We start from the raw sequence: 17697 nt of genomic DNA on the forward strand, positions 1-17697 counted from the left end.
CTGGCTTTGGATTGGCGCAGCGCCGGCCATAGCGGCCATTTGGGGAGTGAACCAACGGAAGGAGGACCTTTCTCTCTGCCTCTCTCTCTCACTGTCTATAACTCTACCTGTCAAATAAAAAAAAATATATTATATTCTATAAAGAAATCATTATTTCAGAAATGCATTCAGCACAAGTGAAGTTTGATTATTTAGTGCATAATAATTAGCCCAAGCTAATTCTAGTCCATTTTCTTCTTACAAGGAAAAAAAATCTTACAGATAGCAGGGTATTTATAAAGAGTCATCCTCCCACCAAACTATCACTATTTCATAATAAAGCATAAAATACAAAATCCTCAAGCTCCAAGATTTTAACCTAGTAGTTAAGACATAGGTTAAAATGCTCTTGTCCCATATCAAGAGTACCTGGGCTCAATCCCCAGCATCTGACTCTATCTTCTGCTAATGTAGACCTTGGGAGGCAGCAAATGATGCTTCAAATAACTGGATTCCTGCTACCCACGTGAGAGACTTGGACTGTTCCTGGCTCTGATCCCAGCACAGTCCCAGCTACAGCAGCAATCTGGAAGTCAACCAGCAGATGGAAGCACTCTCACTAGTCTCTACCTCTCAAATTAAAATAAAAAATTATCTATACACACAGATCTCAACCACATATACACACATGTTAAAAGGACACTTCAGATATAATGCTGGCATATATTCAAACTACAGATCAAGAGAAGTACATTCTTCTTGATGATACTATGAAAAATTTCAAAACTGTAGAGCAATAATTTTAGACATTTTATTATGTCTAAAGTTACCAAAATTCAACAACAATAAAAAAGCTTAAAATACTACTCTGGGCTTGCAATGAGGGTTGAATTCTAAGATAAGACCTAACACAAGGCCGGCACCACAACTCACTTGGCTAATCCTCCGCCTGCGGCGCCGGCACCCCAGGTTCTAGTCTTGGTCAGGGTGCCAGATTCTGTCCTGGTTACTCCTCTTCCAGTCCAGCTCTCTGCTGTGGCCCAGGAAGTCAGTGGAGGATGGCCCAAGTGCTTGGGCCCTGTATCTGCATGGGAGACCAGGAAGAAGCACCTGGCTCCTGGCTTCAGATCAGCACAGCGCGCCAGCCGTAGCGGCCATTTAGGGGGTAAGCCAACAGAAGGAAGATCTTTCTGTCTCTCTCTCTCTCACTGTCTAACTCTGCCTGTCCAAAAAAAAAAAAAAAGACCTAACACAAATAAGGTGCTCACATGCTATCTCTAGGATTCCTGTGAGGTAGATGTGATTTTGCTTATTTGAAAGAGGATGGCTGGAACTCAGAGTCATCCCAGGGGAAGGGCCAGAACACAAGCCTTGATCTAACTCCAACATCCATCTTTTTTCCAAAAAGTATAAAAATTAGACCGATGGCCAGTGCTGCAGCTCACTAGGCTAATCCTCCGCCTGCGGTGCCGGCACTCTAGGTTCTAGTCCCGGTTGGGGAGCTGGGTTCTGTCCTGGTCACTCCTCTTCCAGTCCAGCTCCCTGCTGTGGCCCAGGAAGGCAGTGGAGGATGGCCCAAGTCCTTGCACTCTGCACCTGCGTGGGAGACCAGAAGGAAGCACCTGGCTCCTGGCTTTGGAACAGCGTGGCAAGCCAGCCACAGCGCAACGGCCGTAGCGGCCATTTTGGGGGTGAACCAATGGAAGGAAGACCTTTCTCTCTGACTCTCTCACTCACTAACTCTGCCTGTCCAAAAAAAAAAAATTAGACCCAGATTCTAACAGCCTTGTATGATCCTAAACCTATTGACAATGACATTTCACTGTAGCAATGAAAAACAAAAGAATTCTGTAATAGTAGGGAAGAAAGGAGGACAAGTGGAGGAGAAAACATCCACACACAATAACCAAGCATAAAGTAAATAACATAGGTAAAAAGAACTTAAAACATCAAGTTTAATACTCACCCCTGGGATTGCCCATTCTCCACAGTCTTTCCTTTTTATTGCAACAAACTGTAAGATGGGTTTCCCAGAAACAGGATGGGTGATTTTATTTCCACTGCTATCCTTTTTCCACCTGTGAATGGTAATGTTAAAATCATAACTTATTTAGAACAAAGATCAAGGTCCTACCTCAAGCTTGTGACAATTATCAACATATTTTTCATTTTAAGAGTTATCTATAGATTTTTATTAGAAATAATTTATATTTAGCATCATCACAAATCAGGACAAATGTCTGTTTTACATAAAGGATATTGTATTACTGTACTCTCCATACTTAAAATTAAAGACATAAACAATTTTTACGACTTAAAAGTACCATCAAAAAAAGAAGTTGAAAAACATAACAGAATTTAAAGGAAGATTATAAAAGTTTAAAAAAAGAAAAGTTCAAGGATCCTCTTTAAAAACTGCAGGTGGTGAAAAAGACCTGGTAATACCTGCTTTTAACAGTTCACAATGTGTTATCAAGTATAAGAAACTAGAGGCTGGTGCTGTGGTGTAGTAGGTAAAGCCGCCATCCACAGTGCAGGTATCCCATATGGGTACCAGGTCAAGTCCTGGCTGCTCCACTTCCTATCTAGCTCTCTGCAGTGGCCTGGGACAGTAGTAGAAGATGGCCCAAGTCCTTGGCCACCTGCACCCGTGGGAGACTCAGAGGAAGCTCCTGGCTCCTGTCTTAGGATCAACACAGCTCCAGCCGTTGCAGACATTTAGAGGAGTGAACCAGCAGGAAGACCTCTCTCTCTCTCTCTGCCTCTTCTTCTCTCTCTGTGTAACTCCAACTTTCAAATAACTAAACAAATATTAAAAAAAAAAAAAAACAAAGTATAAGAAACCATATGGTACAGTTTCTGTTGATGTCAAAAACTTTCCACTTCTAATGAGAAGTGAAAAAAATCTCATTCTACCCTTTAATTTTATATTTTGCATTCAATTGCACATGGTTTTGTAAAAAGTATCAAGGCAATGTTAACTTCAGAATACACAAATCAATAATCATTAAATGGATAAATGTATTAAGGCACCAAGAGCAGTGTCAGATACATGACAAATGCTATACATATCCACACATGACATGAATGAAAAATTTTCCCATGAAATTAAGACTTTAAAGAGAAATCAAAACAAAATATTAGAAATGAAGAATTCAATAGAACAAATTAAAAAAATGTGGTGGGAAGCCTTAACAACAACCTCATTGAGGCAGAAGAAAGAATATCCAAGTTAGAAGAAAAATCTCTGCAAATTTTATAGTCAGATAAAAACAAAAGAATTAAAAAACTAAAAAACAGTGTCGGAGATTTGAGATAATATCAAACTCAACATACGGGTCTTAGAGGAGTTCTTAAATGCATGGAAAGAGAGAATGGATTAGAAGACATTCCTAGTGAAAGATTTACAGAAAACTTGCCTAATTTGGAGAAAGAAATGGATATGTAAATACAGGAAACATATAGAACTCCTAACAGACATGACCAGAGAAGATCTTTATCACCACACATTGTAGTCAAAAGGACACACAAAGAGGAAACATCATCCATGTTCATGGGCCAAAGAATTAATATCCTCAAAATATCCATACTACCATAAGCAACTGACAGATTCAATGTGATACTAATCAAAACACTAAGGACATTCTTCTCAGATATAGAAAAAATGATGCTGAAATTCATATGGAAACGCATGAGACTCCAAATAGCTAAAGCAATCTTGTACAACAAAAATAAAGCTGAAGGCATTATCATAACAGATTTCAAGACATACTACAATTAAATAAAAATTTAATAAAAAAAAAAAAAGACATACTACAGGGCAGCAATAATCAAAACAGCCTGGTACTGGCACAAAAACAGATAGATAGAACAATGGAAAAAAAAGAAACGCCAGAAATCAACCCATATATCTACAACTAATTTATCTTTGACAAAGGAACTAAAATCAATCCCTGGAACAAGAACAATCTCTTCAACAAATAATGCTAGGAAAACTGGATCTCCACATGCAAGAAGTATGAAGCAAGACCCCACCTTATACCTTACACAAAAATCCACTCAACATGGATTAAAGACCTAAATCTATAACCCAATACCATCAAATTATTAGACAACATTGGGGAAACCTTGCAAGACATTAGCATACGCAAAGAATTCTGGAAAAGACCCCATAGGCACAGGCAATCAAAGCCAAACTTCACAAATGGGATTACATCAAATTGAGAAGCTTCTGTACCACAAAGAAACATTCAGCAAAGTGAAAAGGCAACTGACAGAATGGGAGACATTATTTGTGAATTATGCAACTGATAAAGGATTAACAACCAGAATATATAAAGAGCTCAAGAAACTCAACAACAACAAAACAAACAGCCCAGTTAAGAAATGGCAAAGGACTTAAATGGGCTTTTTTCTTTTTTTTCTCTTTTTTTTCTTCTTTTTTAAGATTTATGTTATTTATTTGAAAGACAGAGTTACAAAGAGGCATAGAGACACAGAGAGAGGTCTTCCATCCACTGGTTCACTCCCCAGATGGCCGCAACAGCTGGAGCTGCGCCGATCCAAAGCCAGGAGCCAGGAGCTTTCTCCAGGTCTCCCACATGGGTGCAGGGGCCCAAGGACTTAGGCCATCTTCTACTGCTTTCCCAGGCCACTGCAGATAGCTGGATCAGAAGAAGAGCAGCTGGGAGTAGAACCGGCGTCCATATGGCATGTCGGCACTTCAGGCCAGTTTTAACCTGCTGCGCCATAGCCAGCCCCAAAATGGGCATTTTTCAAAAGAGGAAACCAAATGGCCAAAAAGCACTTGAAAAAATGCTCAGGATCACTAGCTATCAGAGAAATGCAAATCAAAACCACTATGTGGTTTCACCTTACCTCTGTCAGAATAGCTTTTATACAGAAATCAACAAAAAACAAATGCTCCCAAGAATGTGGGGGAAAGGTACCCTAATCCACTGTTGGTGGGGATGTCAACTGGTACAGCCACTGTGAAAGACAGTATGCAAGGCCAGTGCTGCAGCTCAATAGGCTAATCCTCCGCCTGCGGTGCCAGCACCCCGGGTTCTAGTCCCAGTCGGGGCGCCGGATTCTGTCCTGGTTGCCCCTCTTCCAGGCCAGCTCTCTGCTGTGGCCCGGAAAGGCAGTGGAGGATGGCCCAAGTCCTTGGGCCCTGCACCCACATGGGAGACCAGGAGAAGCACCTGGCTCCTGGCTTCGGATCAGCGCAATGCACCGGCCACAGCGCGCCGGCCGCGGAAGCCATTGGAGGGTGAACCAATGGCAAAAAGGAAGACCTTTCTCTCTCTCTCACTGTCCACTCTGCCTGGCAAAAAAAAAAAAAAAAAAAGAAAGAAAGAAAGAAAGAAAGAAAGAAAGACAGACAGACAGTATGCAGATACCTCAGAAATCTGAATATAGACCTATCATATGACCCACCCATCCCACTCCTGGGAATTTACCCAAGAGAAATGAAATCAGCATATGAAATTTATGTGTACCCCATGTTTATTGCAGCTCAATTCTCAATAGCTAAGATATGGAATCAACCCAAATGCCCATCAACTGAAGACTGGATAAAGGTAGTTACGGGATATATACATCATAGAATACTACACAGTGGGAAAAAAATTTTTTTTAAATCCTGTCATTTGCAACAAAATGGATGAAACTGGAAGATACCATACTCAGTGAAATAAGCTAGTCCATGCCGGCGCCATGGCTCATCAGGCTAATCCTCCGCCTTGTGGCGCCAGCACTCCGGGTTCTAGTCCCAGTCAGGGCTCTGGATTCTGTCCCGGTTGCCCCTCTTCCAGGCCAGCTCTCTGCTATGGTCCGGGAGTGCAGTGGAGGATGGCCCAAGTCCTTGGGCCCTGCACCCGCATGGGAGACCAGGAGAAGCACCTGGCTCCTGCCTTCGGATCAGTGCAGCACACAGGCCACAGCGGCCATTGGAGGGTGAACCAACGGCAAAGGAAGACCCTTCTCTCTGTCTCTCTCTCTCTCACCGTCCACTCTGCCTGTCAAAAAAAAAGGAAGGAAGGAAGGAAGGAAGGAAGGAAGGAAGGAAGGAAGGAAGGAAGGAAGGAGGGAGGGAGGGAGGGAGGGAGGGAGGGAGGGAGGGAGGGAGGGAGGGAAGGAGGGAAGGAGGGAAGGAGGGAAGGAAGGAAGGAAGGAAGGAAGGAAGGAAGGAAGGAAGGAAGGAGGGAAGGAAGGAAGGAAGGAAGAAAGAAGTCCCAAAAGGAAAAATACCATATGTACTCCCTGATCTGTGATAACTAATGGAGCACCTAAAAGATAATCCATAGAAGTGAAATTAACACTTCAAGATGCAATGACTTTGAACAGCCTTTGTCTGACTGTTGAGAAAGTTTCTTTTTTCATACAATTTGTTGAACTCTTAGTAGAGTTAATCATATGTGTATATAGCTAATTGAAAACAGATCTTAGTAAAAAATAAGAATGGAAATAGGAGAGAGAGGAGGAAAAGGGGTGGGAGTCTGGGTTGGAGGATGGGTACAGTGGAAAGAATCACTATACTCCTAAAGTTGTATGTATGAAAAGCATGAAGGTTGTATTCCTTAAATAAAAGGTTTCTTGGGAAAAAATTTAAGGAAAATAAGGTGTCTTCCTAGAGTTAAATTATCAAATCTTTATTATATCCCAGATTTGCAGGAGGGGGTTCTCCTTGTAGAAAGGAAGGCCTCCAAAATATTAAAATTTAAGAAGTAGCAATATTGAGGGATTTTGCACTATTTCAGAAACAAAGCATTATTTTCATGTGGAGAGGCAGTTGGGTCAGTGAACAAATCCTAGAAGTAAAAAATTAAGAGGAAAAAGGATAGATATGACAGAATACGCCAACTGCATTGGAGATTGGTGACGCCAAAATCCATCTAAACATTAGGTTCAGCTACCTTCTTTATTCTGATTCATGCTCAAAAAAGGACCTTCCAAATAGGATCTGGATTGCCAGATTGCTCTGCCTCAGGAAGAGGATACCACTCCTTAACTCCACCATTTAATATTCCCCACAACAGAATTACACAAAAGTTATCATCCCCTATTCCCTACAAGAGTCTCTGTTCAAAACAAATTGGTCTTTTTCTTGCCCTGAATCAAACACACACTACTACAAACGATTTTATTAGGCCTCTTCTTTTCACACAAAATTCAAGTTGGGCTCAAATCTACCTCCTTTATAATATCATTCTTGGGTTTTCCAGTTCACCATGGTCATGACCCACATCCAACTTTCCTCTGCATCCTGTATCATTCCTGTTACTTAATCATATTAGATTTGTTTTCTTATTTCAAGTTTTCATATATTTTACTTTGCAAATGAAAACATAGGTCTTCAATGACAGGGACCTCAAACATTGGATTCTTACACTTTTTATCTCCTCCAAAGGACCTACCCAATGCTGACAAAAAATAGAGGCCAAATAAATATCTGGTGAATTAACTTCCTTTACATAATTTCTAACCTACTCATATCGATGTGGGAAAGCTTATATAGATAATTTTAAGTTCATGAGCTGGAAGCTGCACCTCCTTTGCTCTGTGTTGCCATGTTCAGCTACCTGTCAATCAGGAGACCCCGCCCCAAGAAGTATTTCCTCTTATCCATGATGGTCCCATATAAACACTTTCGTTTTTCTAAACTCATAAAAAGTAAGGTAAAACAGAAATTCACTTTCTCTTCCTCATGGACTCAGGATGAGCAGAGCAAGGTATGGTAATTTCCTTTACTTAGCCCACTTTCCCTAAATAAAGCTCTAATGAGCCTATGTATTTTTCTCATTTTGTAAATAAAGTTTATAACACTGCATACCATGTTTGGGCCTGTACTTAGAATTCTCTAAGTAAAAGGCAAGAGTCTGGGAAATTAATTTAGGTCCAACCTACCCCACAACAATGTAACAACACTACAGTCTTATATTGATGTAACTTTATTGCAATTTTATGTAGTCTTTCCAAATATACTTTATATATCCATATATACATACACAAGGATATATGTGTATTAATATATATCTGCATACATAAATACACATATAAATATGTGTATATACAAACACATAAGCATACACACACACACACAGACCTACAATCTGTTTTTCCAGTCACTCAGCTATGTGTTACTGAAATATTTTATTGGGTTTTACCTGGTTATGATGGGATCTGCAGCATGATTTGGGCCCCATCGCCCCAAAAGCCCCCGGCCAACCAATCCTGTCCGTCCTGCAGGATTTCTAGAAAAAAAATAATAAAATCAATTATATGTGTTTGCTTTCTTTTTTAAAAAGTTATCTTATTTATATTTGAAAGGCTGAGAGATAGAGAAGAGGGAAAGACAGAGATCTTCCATCAGCTGGTTCATTCTCCAAATGGCTGCAATGACCAGGGATGGGCCTGGCTAAAGCCAGGAGCCTGGAACTTCATCCTCGTCTCCCACATGGGTGGAAGGAGCCCAGCCACTTGGGCCATCTTCTACTGCTTTCCTTGGTTGCATTAGCAGGGAGCTTGATCAGAAGCAGAGCAGCCAGGATTCAGAGCTCATAAGCCGCCTGCGACACAGGCTTAACCCACTGCACCACAATGCCGGCCCCTATTCATCTTCTTGAATCCAGCTTGCTACAGCCCAAAAGATAGTGCAAACATTAAGAGGGAAATACGCCCTCACAAATCTAGTGGCACTACCACACATCTGGCACTAAAATCTCCCAGTTCATTATACTATTACTCTATTACTCCATTCTTCTTCTGTGCATGTTTCAAGCTACGGGCATTATCCAGGAGGAAGATCTCATTTCCAAAATGGTTCTACAATAAAAGAATTTGTTTCCATTTTCACTTATATTCCCCAATTCAAATTAGAACCTTACTGGACACTTAGAATTCTCTGTTACCTTATCATCTATCTCTGTACCTATCATCTCTCTCTCCATCTTTCAGAATATCCACACTTCACTTCCCTTTCACCTCCTCCTATTCCACTTTCTCATTAAGGCAATTTTTGCTACATTTTGTTATATTTTCTCTCAATGGATTTTGTATTTTTATTATCAATTAATATATGTATTTTATAGCATATAAAGCATTAGTATTACTATTTCACAGATTTCAAGCATAATAAAATCTCACTTTATAAAAATACCAACTTATTATTTAAACTTATGCCACAACCAGCATTAAAATGTGTATCAGGCCGGCGCCGCGGCTCAATAGGCTAATCCTCCGCCTTGCGGCGCCAGCACACCGGGTTCTAGTCCCGGTCGGGGCACCGATCCTGTCCCGGTTGCCCCTCTTCCAGGCCAGCTCTCTGCTGTGGCCAGGGAGTGCAGTGGAGGATGGCCCAAGTGCTTGGGCCCTGCACCCAACGGGAGACCAGGAGAAGCACCTGGCTCCTGCCATCGGAACAGCGCAGTGCGCCGGCCGCAGCGCGCCTACCGCGGCGGCCATTGGAGGGTGAACCAACGGCAAAAAGGAAGACCTTTCTCTCTGTCTCTCTCTCACTGTCCACTCTGCCTGTCAAAAACTAAAAAAAAAAATGTGTATCAGCGGGGGCCGGCACTGTGGCATAGTGGGTTAAACCTCCACCTGGAGTGCCAGCATCCCATATGGGTGCCGGTTGTGTCCCAGCTACTCCTCCTCTGATCTAGCTTTCCACTATGGCCTGGGAAAGTAGTTGGGGATGGCCCCAGCACCCACGTGGGAGATCCAAGGGAAGCTCCTGGCTCCTGGCTTTGGATAGGCCCAGCTTGGTAGTTGGGACCATCTGGGGAGTGAACCAGCAGATAGAAGACCTTTCTCTGTCTTTCCCTCTCTCTGCCTGTAACTCTACCTCTCAAATAAATAAGTCAAATCTTAAAAAAATTGTATCAGATAAACGTCAGCACTCATAACTGAGCAATTTTATTCTAATCAAAATTCTTTAAATGTTCAGCTTTACATTATAGCCTAATCTCTATATAATGCTGTCATCATGCCAGCATTGTGGCACAGCAGGTAAAACCACCCACTGCAATGCTGACATCCCATTTGGGTGCCAGTTCAAGACCCAGCTGCTCCACTTCCAATCCAGCTCTCTGTTATGGCCTGGGAAAGCAGTGGAAGATGGCCAAGTGCTGGCGTGGGAGACCCAGAAGAAGCACCTGGCTCCTGGTTTCAGACAGGCCCAGCTTCAGCTGTTGAAGCCATTAGGGGAATGAATCAGTGGATGGAAGATCTCTCTCTGCCTCTCTCTCCACCTCAGCCTCTGCCTCTGTAACTCTGCCTTTCAAATAAATAAATAAATTTCTTTTTTTTTTAAGATTTATTTTTATTTATTTGAAAAACAGAGTTACAGAGAGAGGTAGAGACAAAGAGAGAGGATAAAAAAATCTTTAAAAAAAAAAGCTGTATCTTGGCTGGCGCCGTGGTTCAATAGGCTAATCCTCTGCCTGCAGCACCGGTATACCGGGTTCTAGTCCCAGTTGGGGCACCGGATTCTGTCCCGGTTGCCCCTCTTCCAGGCCAGCTCTCTGCTGTGGCCCGGGAGTGCAGTGGAGGATGGCCCAAGTCCTTGGGCCCTGCACCCGCATGGGAGACCAGGAGAAGCATCTGGCTCCTGGCTTCAGATCAGCGCAATGCGCCGGCTGCAGTGCACTGGCCGCGGTGGCCATTGGACGGTGAACCAATGGCAAAAGGAAGACCTTTCTCCCTGTCTCTGTCTCTCTCTCCACTGTCCATTCTGCCTGTCAAAAAATAAAAAAATTTAAAAAAGCTGTATCATGAAAGTAAATTAAAACTTGTCAAAATTACCCTTTTAGCCATCTCTTTTTATACTGTTCTTCCCTGAGAGTGTTATCAAAACAGGGTAACTTTTTATATCACTTTATAATGGATTCACAAGACTTGCAAACAAAGACAGAAATACCTGGACCAGCTGACAATTCTTTTCAAATTCACAGGAGAGGAAGGGTAGCTAACAACCATATTTTATTCCATGTAATTGCATAACCCCAAACACAAATTATCAAAGCCAAAATTGAGACTATTCATTTTTACAGATCCCCAAGCCTATAAGGTAGAAGCTCAAAATTGTAGAACATACTTTTATACTATCCTGTAGTCTAAAGCTTAGCAAGAGTCGGCTTCCAAACTGATGCTGATGTTTAAACCCCAAAGCAGTAAGTTAATGGTACTAAGAGGGTGGAAAATTCTGTTGTTAGTAGTTGGACGCAGAGGAAGGTCCTTAAGTCATGAGGGGCATGCCCCTGGAAGGCAGTTCTCATGACAGAGTTCGTTATAAAAGCCTTAGTGGGACTCAGCAGCTCTCTCAGCTTCCCGGCTTGCCTTGTGTTCCTTCCTCCTCACTTGCTCCACACTCCACCACTGCCACTCTCATCAAAGGCCAAACCAATGGGCCTTGCTGGTCTAGGACTTGAACCCCTGAAACTGCAAGCTAACGAAACCTTTTCTCTTTATAAAGTCAGCTTCTCACAGATATCTGTTGTAGCACTGAAAAGCTGACCAATATACCTGAGAAGTGGAGAAAGTTGATTACAGAGAGAGAAATGAGACAACAGATAGAGCAAAGCAGAGGTGAAAAAGAGTCCTGCATGTCCAGTTCTACTCTTTCTAAAAGTTACCAGCATTTATGCTTTGAGTCCCTGAGACAATCCTATAGCCTTAAAATAAACTCCACTTTTTCCTCAGGCAAGCTGGCATTGGCGTTTGCTAGTCAGATCTAAATTCTCTTGGACAATGTCTGACACATACAAGCACTCCAGAAATGTGAACTTCTCTATATTTTGAAGACCATTATTACAAAAGACTCAATTCCCAATACCTACCTAGGTCTTCCATTCTGAATCTCATACAGGCCATTCTGGCTCTTTCTCTCAACATGCCCATCCTTTTCATTAAACTTGGGAGAAAAGTTAGTTTCACTGTAATGAGAATACCAATGCAAAATTAAGAAATGAATCAACACTATAAATAGCTTAATATTGTGAGTCAATTTGTTATTGATAATAAACAGTGTCCCTGAAACAGTAAAAAATTTTAGGGCTAGTTTTCACTTACAAATCCATTTTATACCTTCAAAACAGTTCTAAGCAAAGAAAAACCTTTTTAACCAAAACACTTTACAACAAAAGGAAGTGTATTATTATTGACCATATTAATCTCTCTAAGAAAGATTACTGGCTAAAGAACTGGAGCTCGGCCGGCGCCGCGGCTCAATAGGCTAATCCTCCGCCTTGCGGCGCCAGCACACCGGGTTCTAGTCCTGGTTGGGGCACCGGATTCTGTCCCAGTTGCCCCTCTTCCAGGCCAGCTCGCTGCTGTGGCCAGGGAGTGCAGTGGAGGATGGCCCAAGTGCTTGGGCCCTGCACCCCATGGGAGACCAGGAGAAGCACCTGGCTCCTGCCATCGGATCAGCACAGTGCGCCGGCCGCAGTGCGCCAACCGTGGCAGCCATTGGAGGGTGAACCAACGGCAAAAGGAAGACCTTTCTCTCTGTCTCTCTCTCTCACTGTCCACTCTGCCTGTCAAAAAAAAAAAAAAAAAAAAAGAACTGGAACTCCTCCCATATGCTACAAAAAAAAAGTCTGGCCGGCGCCGTGGCTCAACAGGCTAATCCTCCGCCTTGCGGCGCCGGCACACCGGGTTCTAGTCCCGGTCGGGGCACCGATCCTGTCCCGGTTGCCCCTCTTCCAGGCCAGCTCTCTGCTGTGGCCAGGGAGTGCAGTGGAGGATGGCCCAAGTGTTTGGGCTCTGCACCCCATGGGAGACCAGGAGAAGCACCTGGCTCCTGCCATCGGAACAGCGCGGTGCGCCGGCCGCAGCGCGCCTACCGCGGCGGCCATTAGAGGGTGAACCAACGGCAAAGGAAGACCTTTCTCTCTGTCTCTCTCTCTCTCTCACTGTCCACTCTGCATGTCAAAAAAAAAAAAAAAAAAAAAGAGAAAAAAAAAGTCTACACTGTCTGCGTGCACAATAGGGAAATTATTGGTTTCCATATGATTTCAAAAATAATATTCCTTCTGCTATCTTGATGTTTCTACTGTTCCAAAGTAACTTCAGTTTCTTCAAATGTACACTGATTAATATTTTTATCATGGTGAACTCCAAACAGAGGATTCAAACACTGCATAATAATTATGTAGATTAAAGAGACATAATATATAATAGAAATGTTCAAGATCTTTGTAAAGGATGCATTAATGGCCGGTGCTGTGGCTTAACAGGCTAATCCTCCGCCTTGCGGCGCCAGCACACCGGGTTCTAGTCCCAGTTGGGGCACCGGATTCTATCCCGGTTGCCCCTCTTCCAGGCCAGCTCTCTGCTATGGCCCAGGAAGGCAGTGGAGGATGGCCCAAGTCCTTGGGCCCTGCACCCGCATGGGAGACCAGGAGAAGCACCTGGCTCCTAGCTTCGGATCAGCGCGATGTGCCGGCCGCAGCGGCCATTGGAGGGTGAACCAATGGCAAAAAGGAAGACCTTTCTCTCTCTCTCTCTCACTATCCACTCTGCCTGTCAAAAAAAAAAAAAAAAAAGGATGCATTAATGTTAATAAAAAGGCTTGACTTACATGGTAAAAGAAATTCAATTCTTAAAAAATAATCTTTTATTTTTATTTATTTTATTTAAAATAAAGAAAAATAAGAAAATGTATTCAATCTTCTATTTAAACCATTTGGAACCACTATCAATTTTAACTGTGCATAATGTTTATGTATAATAGATGCAGAAATATGTACATTCTAAAATGGGGGAAATGGAGCTCCTTTAAAATCAATAATTTATCCATAGGTTATTATCATGATTATTTAAAAATCCAAATGCTATCACAAAGTTACAAACACAGCTTTGGATAGAATAAGGAAATCATGGGTCAAATCAAATCAAGTGCATGGTGAAGTTCAGCAGTCTCATAAACTAATATTGGATCTATCCAACCAGCAACTTTTTTTTTTACTTAACAGGCTAAATAATGCTTTGAGAGGACTATCATTTACAATAGGCATACCCATTATAAATCAAACTTATAAAAGTGTTCCAGAACTAAGGTGAACAGAGTAGTTAAGAGAATGAATTCTGAAATCAGACCTAGTTCAAGCCCAAGTCCCCGTGGGTTTCACTTATACAGGAAGAATAAGTTCTAAGGATCTAATGTATAGCAGGTGACTACAGTTAACAATACTATATTATGCCCTTGAAACTTGCTGAGAGTATCTCTTAAATGTTCTCACCAAACACACAAAAAAAACTATGTGAGGTGATGGATGTTAACTGCCTCGATTTTGATTGTGGTAATCATTTCACAACATATATCAAAACATGCAATTGTAGTTATACCTTGAATATACACATTTTTGTAAATTATACTTCAATAAAGCTAAGAAAAATAAAAGGTACAGAAAGTGTGATTCAATGCAGAATTTCCATGAATTCAGTCAAAACATTTTGGCTTGAGTTTCTCTTCCTACTGACTCTCATGTTCTCCCTTGTATCTATCCCTTGTCTGTTTTTTCACATTGATCTAATTTCATCATCATCCTAATCTGGAAAAATTTCTGAAAAATATTTTCACTACTTCAAATACAAGTCTAGCTATATCGGGAAATAATCACAAAAGATATTCTATTGGTAACCCAAACAGGACTCATGAAAACAGAAACCACCAGCTGTTATTTCATGGCAAAATAGATTTCAAATCAAAATAATTTATGCATTTGAAAGGACCTTCCTAAAACTTCTAAAAGAATAAACAAATATGACTGGTTTAGCTTTGACAAGAATTCGAGTAAATGTGGAAACTAAATTATAACAAAGGCAAGTATAAATAAAAATGACTTTAAGGAGTCAAAATGATAATTTGTAAATTCATCCACCACTTTGTCTAAATGGCTTATGACTGGTAAAGTCAGTTTATCTGCTCACCTGATCTGAGGATCTGCCCACCGGGGTCCAGCCAGGACAGAGAGTGCAGTGTACTCTACAGGGTTATAGTCCTGCCACTCAACTAGCCAGCCCACTTTCTCATTGGGAACCTGGCTTCGTTCAACTTTTGAACCTGGGTAAGGAGATGTTCGGGCCTTGTTATGGGAATTTCCTTTGATACCATTAGAACCAGACATGATGTTGCAATCAAGATGAATCCAACAGGATGAAAATGAGCTTCTGGGGGGTAGAGAGGAAAAAAATGTTTTACATAAATGCCAAGAATATACTAATTTAAAAACCTTACTCAGAAGCATATTTCTCAATTTCAAGAACTTTTAAAAGTCAGAAAATTCAAATTTGATGCACTTGGTACAAAGGTCCAATATTCGAGAGAGATTATTTTCAACTACAAAAAATATTTAAATATAGCTCAATTTTATTCACTGAAGGCAACTCAGCAAACTTATTTAAGATTACATTTGTGTTACCTGTTAGGGAAGGGGAAGTTTACTATAAAAATTTAGTAATAAAAATATAAAAGATAACTTTATGTGAAGGAGATTGGCTTCTTTCACTTAGTCATATCATTTAAGTATGCTCCTTGTCTCTTCATAGCTTGGTAGCTCATTTCTGGATCTGCTAAATTATTAAACAGTGGTAAAATTCTTTGATACTGTTCCTTTTGTCTCTCTCAGGAGCCTTTGCAACAGATACCAGGGACTCGACCCAAATTGGTTGCTTTAACTTGGCTTTTTCTTCCAAGCCAAGTACACAATATCTGGTTCTGAATTCACCTGCTTCACCTAGGGTTCCAGCATTAAAAAATAAAGAATAACTGCCAAGCAACTTTACATTACTCTGGTGGCTGCCAACAAAAAAATACCATTAATGACTTCCAGAGAGCACATGCAACAAACGGAAACAAAACTCCATAGCAAGAAACCAGGACTCCACCAGTGAATGACAGACTTTAATCAACTTCAGGAAGATGGGAAGTCAGTGGAATCATACTGACTGACAATCAGAACAGAACAAAGTAGAGAGAGGCCTTTCTTGCAAGGGAAGCCCTGAGTAGACGCTAACCACAGAAACCACTCCATCGTCCTACTCAGCACGAAACCAGAAGTTAGCCCAGGACAGCTACTGAGAACACTGGTGTCAGAGCACAAGCAGAAACGTACGCTGAGTAATTTTACAAGTCACATTAAGGAAAACAAACAGGAGAAGCTGCTCCACCACTACACCAAGGCCTGGGACAAAAGGGAGGTTCCCGGCTTGTCCATCTGGTATCTGCTCACACAATCCTCAACTGGAACCTTCCAGGCAAGGTGATGGAGCACCAAGAGGCAAAATTCAATAAGAAATGCCTATTAGTTACATTAATCAAAACAAATAACTAGATCATCAGAGTTAATTTTTTTTTTTAAAGTAACAGAACGACAAAGGAACCAAAGTAAAAGAACAAGTGACAGAAAGCAAGCAGATTAGTTCTGGAAACGATGTAAGTTTCACTCTATCATTTTGTACATCCAAAAGGCTTTTTTATACCTATAAAATAAGGAAACACTAATGTTCCTAGGGCTCTGTTTACTGACTCAAAGAACAAACACTCGAGCTGGAGAGATGAGAAGCAGGAGGCAGTGTGAGGCACCATAAATCCCTCAACTTATCTAGAGTAAGCAAATATTAAAAAAAGGCAGACGAATATCATATTAAAAACAAACACATTACCTACCCTGGAAAACAGAGAGGCGGGCGAGACAGGGATGGTTATTTTATTTTTTGTTTTACATCATTTATACTGCTCAGTTTTTTTAAAAATGCATGCACGTATATATTTTAATGTTTTTAATTACTAACCAGAACGAACGCACACGGGGCACCAGCACCCCCAAACAAATGTCATTTAAACTCTGGTGATAACGTTGGGAGCTTATGGATGACACCAAATTTTAAAAATCAGAAGTGAAGAACGGACCCTGCCACTACTTTTCTCTAAAGGAAGATCAAACGTTCTGGAGCCATTTGGAAAATGTATATTATAATAAAATAAAACTGCGAGGCGCCTATAAACCCCCGGAGTCCGCTTTGCCCAACCCCAGGCGTCGGGGAAATACCTGTACGCTGGGATGCGGCGGCAGCCCGCGGACCTGACAACCACAGAGGCCAAGGCCACAGAGAGAGACACCGTGGCTAGAGCCTTTCCCAGGAAGCGTCCGGCCATCAGCGCCCCGCAGGCGGCTTCGTGGATCCCAGTCGCTCTCTATCGGGACTCAGCTCTCGCCCTCCCCACAGCCCGGACCCCCGAACACCTGAGGGCACTAGGACCGGGCCGCCCTCCCGTACCCTCGTGACTACGTCTAACTGTAAACACACACAGAACCAAGAGTCCTCCCAAACTATCAATCCCACGCCATCCCCAGGGCGATGATGAAAACCAGACCAGCAGCAGGTGAAGCTTCAGCGACCAGCGCCCGGGTCCCGTGACGGCCTCAGCGCGTGAAGGCGCTTTACGGCAGCGCCGCAAAGCAAAAGTCGTGCCGACTTCCCAGTCCGCGCCGGCACGTCGGGTCCGAGGCAGAGCGGTGTGGAGCCCGCGCTACAGAAAAGCGAACGTGTAGGGGGAGAGGAACTGCAAAAGGGCAAAGTTAAGGAAAGGTATTTCAGAGAAGATTATAGCCCTGTGTTTTAACGACAGGCGAGGTTATAGACCGACGCGAGTCCTGGTCATAGCTGGAACTGTGGGTCGGGGAAGGAGACGTCGAGGAGGGAATTGAAACC

The 17697-nt window shown here is 42.1% G+C and overlaps 1 protein-coding gene across 2 annotated transcripts in view; it reads right to left on the minus strand.

Moving 5' to 3' along the window:
- Positions 1–17446, minus strand: part of NUDT9 (nudix hydrolase 9) — a 35074-nt gene extending 17628 nt beyond the window's left edge. The window contains exons 1-5 of one of the 2 annotated variants that reach the window (XM_062199890.1): positions 17360–17446; positions 14914–15153; positions 11820–11915; positions 8148–8234; positions 1946–2057 (exon numbers count right to left, since the gene is read on the minus strand). In XM_062199890.1, coding sequence (XP_062055874.1) covers positions 1946–2057; positions 8148–8234; positions 11820–11915; positions 14914–15110 — 492 coding nt within the window. In that variant the 5' untranslated portion in view covers positions 15111–15153; positions 17360–17446. Of the gene's footprint in view, positions 1–1945; positions 2058–8147; positions 8235–11819; positions 11916–14913; positions 15154–17033; positions 17336–17359 lie in introns of those variants that run through there. The other variant, XM_062199889.1, reaches the window with a different exon arrangement.
- Between the last annotated feature and the right edge of the window lie 251 nt (positions 17447–17697).

This window comes from Lepus europaeus, chromosome 8 (assembly GCF_033115175.1).
Source record: "Lepus europaeus isolate LE1 chromosome 8, mLepTim1.pri, whole genome shotgun sequence".
NCBI classification, from domain to species: domain Eukaryota; kingdom Metazoa; phylum Chordata; class Mammalia; order Lagomorpha; family Leporidae; genus Lepus; species Lepus europaeus.